The sequence below is a fragment of the Eimeria tenella genome, genomic scaffold (genome assembly GCF_000499545.2).
Source record: "Eimeria tenella Houghton genomic scaffold, Eth_scaff17, whole genome shotgun sequence".
Taxonomy (NCBI): domain Eukaryota; phylum Apicomplexa; class Conoidasida; order Eucoccidiorida; family Eimeriidae; genus Eimeria; species Eimeria tenella.
The window spans coordinates 56,361-58,581 of NW_013541545.1; the positions used below are offsets into that span (position 1 = coordinate 56,361).

General features: G+C 60.8%; 1 protein-coding gene across 1 annotated transcript in view; it reads left to right on the top strand.

The window, feature by feature from the left end:
* ETH_00026395 (zinc finger (C3HC4 type) / FHA domain-containing protein, putative) overlaps positions 1-2,221 on the top strand; it is a gene marked incomplete at both ends in the record, with an annotated part of 3,324 nt that overhangs the window by 716 nt on the left and 387 nt on the right. The window contains 5 exons of the mRNA XM_013373700.1: positions 10-439; positions 722-786; positions 995-1,173; positions 1,412-1,566; positions 1,918-2,161. Coding sequence (XP_013229154.1) covers positions 10-439; positions 722-786; positions 995-1,173; positions 1,412-1,566; positions 1,918-2,161 — 1,073 coding nt within the window. The remainder of the gene's footprint in view (positions 1-9; positions 440-721; positions 787-994; positions 1,174-1,411; positions 1,567-1,917; positions 2,162-2,221) is intronic.

Genomic DNA, 2,221 nt, shown 5'->3' on the forward strand with positions numbered 1-2,221 from the left:
CTGCTGCAGCAAAGGAGCTTCTGGGAGCAGTTTCCAGAGAACTCACCTGCCCCATCTGCCTCGAGCTGCTGCGGCTGCCCGTCACTCTTTGCTGCGGCCACTCCTTCTGCAGATATTGCATTTCGCACAACAAGTTGGTTGGGAGCTGCTGCCCGTTGTGTCGGCAGCAGCTAGGAAGGGCCTTTGCGGTGAACACGGTGCTGTGCAACTTGCTGGGGCTGCTGCAGCAGCAGCAGCAGCAGCAGCAGCAGCAGCAGGGCCGCCTCGTCGACGGCGCCTGGTGGGCGCAGCACTGCGTCAAAAACAGAGTTGCTGCTCCCCTCGCGCTGCGGCTGCTGCTGCCGCACGTGGCTGAGGAGAGTTTGCTGCTGCTGGACGACACTGTGGCCTGCGTCCTGGACTTGTTCGAGAAGCGCCAGCTCTGGTCCGACCAGCGCTGGTGAGCCTTTTGCTGTTTTCTCCTTTTATTTAATTTTATTTCCCCTTTTAATCCTCAAAAGCTCTTTTTATTTCCGTTTTCCGTCGAAAATGCGCACGAGTCGAACGCGCACGCAAAGCCCGCGCGCCGCCGACGCCTGCGGTGTACGTACACTCCGTTTCTGCACGACCCAGACTTCGCAGGGTGCGATCTGCATTTATATTTCCGTTTCCTTCTGTTTTATTTTATTTTCAAGTTTATTTCCTAACTTAAAGCACTTTCAGAAAATGCTTGGCTACGCAGGTGCTTCACGCTGCGGGACGCCGAGACCTTCTGCCGCCTCATCGACTACAGCCAAGCCGACAAAGGTGAGACCAACCCCAGCAGCAGAAGCAGCAGCAGCAGCAGCAGCAGCAGCTGGTTGATCCCCCAGCCGCTGCTGCTGCAGCTGCCGCCGGCGTCCCGCACGCTTTGGCGCCGCAGCTGCTCCCGCACGACTCATCTGCTTCCAGCGCGTGGGAAAAGGACCAGCAGCAGCAGCAGCAGCAGCAGCAGGTTGTGTGCTGCTGCATGCAGAGGGCACGCGGGCGCGGCTGCACCGCTGGGTGGAAACTTATGTTTCTTCTTTGCCTTCGCTCTGCGCCCGCTGGGGGCCCCTGGGGGCCCCCGAGGAGAACAGCCGTTTCGTAGTGCGGGTCATTGGGGACCGCATGCACCGCATCGAAGGCAAGGTCTTCGACTCCCGCACCATCCAGGTGCTGCTGCTGCTGCTGCTGCTGCTGCTGCTGCTGGGCTGCTGCTGCTGCTGGAGCAGGACTGCTGGTGTGCTGCTGCTGATGCAGGGCTGCTGCTGCTTGTGTGCTGCTGCTGCTGCAAGGCTGCTGCCGCAGCAGCGCCGGAGGCGCGAGGGGTGCTTTCGGGGTCTGTGCTTTCTTGCTGCGTGTCTGGAGCTGCTGCGCTGCTGCTGCTGCGCTGCTGCTGCTGCTGCTGCAGCAAGGGCTGCCGTGGGACCTGGGCCGCCACCAGCAGTCGCTGCTGCACGTGCCGCACTCTTCTGTGTCTCTGTCCCATTTGCTGCTGCTGCGGGAGAAGACAAAAGGGGCTTTGCAAATTGTCGACTTGGGCTCCACCATCGGCACCATGGCCAAGTGAGCCCAGCTAGCTAGCTAGCTGGCTAGCTGCTAGCTAGCTAGCCAGCTAGCTGCTAGCTAGCTAGCTGCTGGCTAGCCAACCAGCTAGCTGCTGGCTAGCTAGCTAGCTATAGTTAGCAACGTACTAACTGCCTAGTTAGCTGCGTGGTGAGCTAGCTAGCTAGCTAGCTAGCTAGCTGGTTGTTGGCCTAGCTAGCTAGCTGGTTGTCTAGCTGGCTAGCCAGGCAGCCGGGTGGCTAGCTGGGCAGGTAGCTGCAGTTTTGTGTGGAGCTGCGCGTAGCGAGCTGCGCAGGCAGGCCTCCTCGCTGCATTCTTCTTGCTGCTGCTGCTGCTGCTGCTGTGCTGCAGAGTTTGTGGGGTGCAGCCGCTGCAGTCTGGGGACTTGATCCACATTGGAGACCGCGTGGAGGTCTCCGTGGAGATTCACCCGGCCCCCCCGTGGCTGCGGCGAAGGGCCCAAGGCAGCAGCAGCAGCAGCAGCAGGAGCAGTAGCAGCAGCAGCAAGAACAGTAGCAGCAGCGGCAGTGATGCGGCAAAAGTGGAGGAGTGCCCCTACTTGCTGTCGCACTGGAACGTGGCCCTCAACAAAGTCGTGGGGCCCGTTCTGCCTGAAGACGACGCAGCAGCAGCAGCAGCAGCTGCTGCTGCTGCT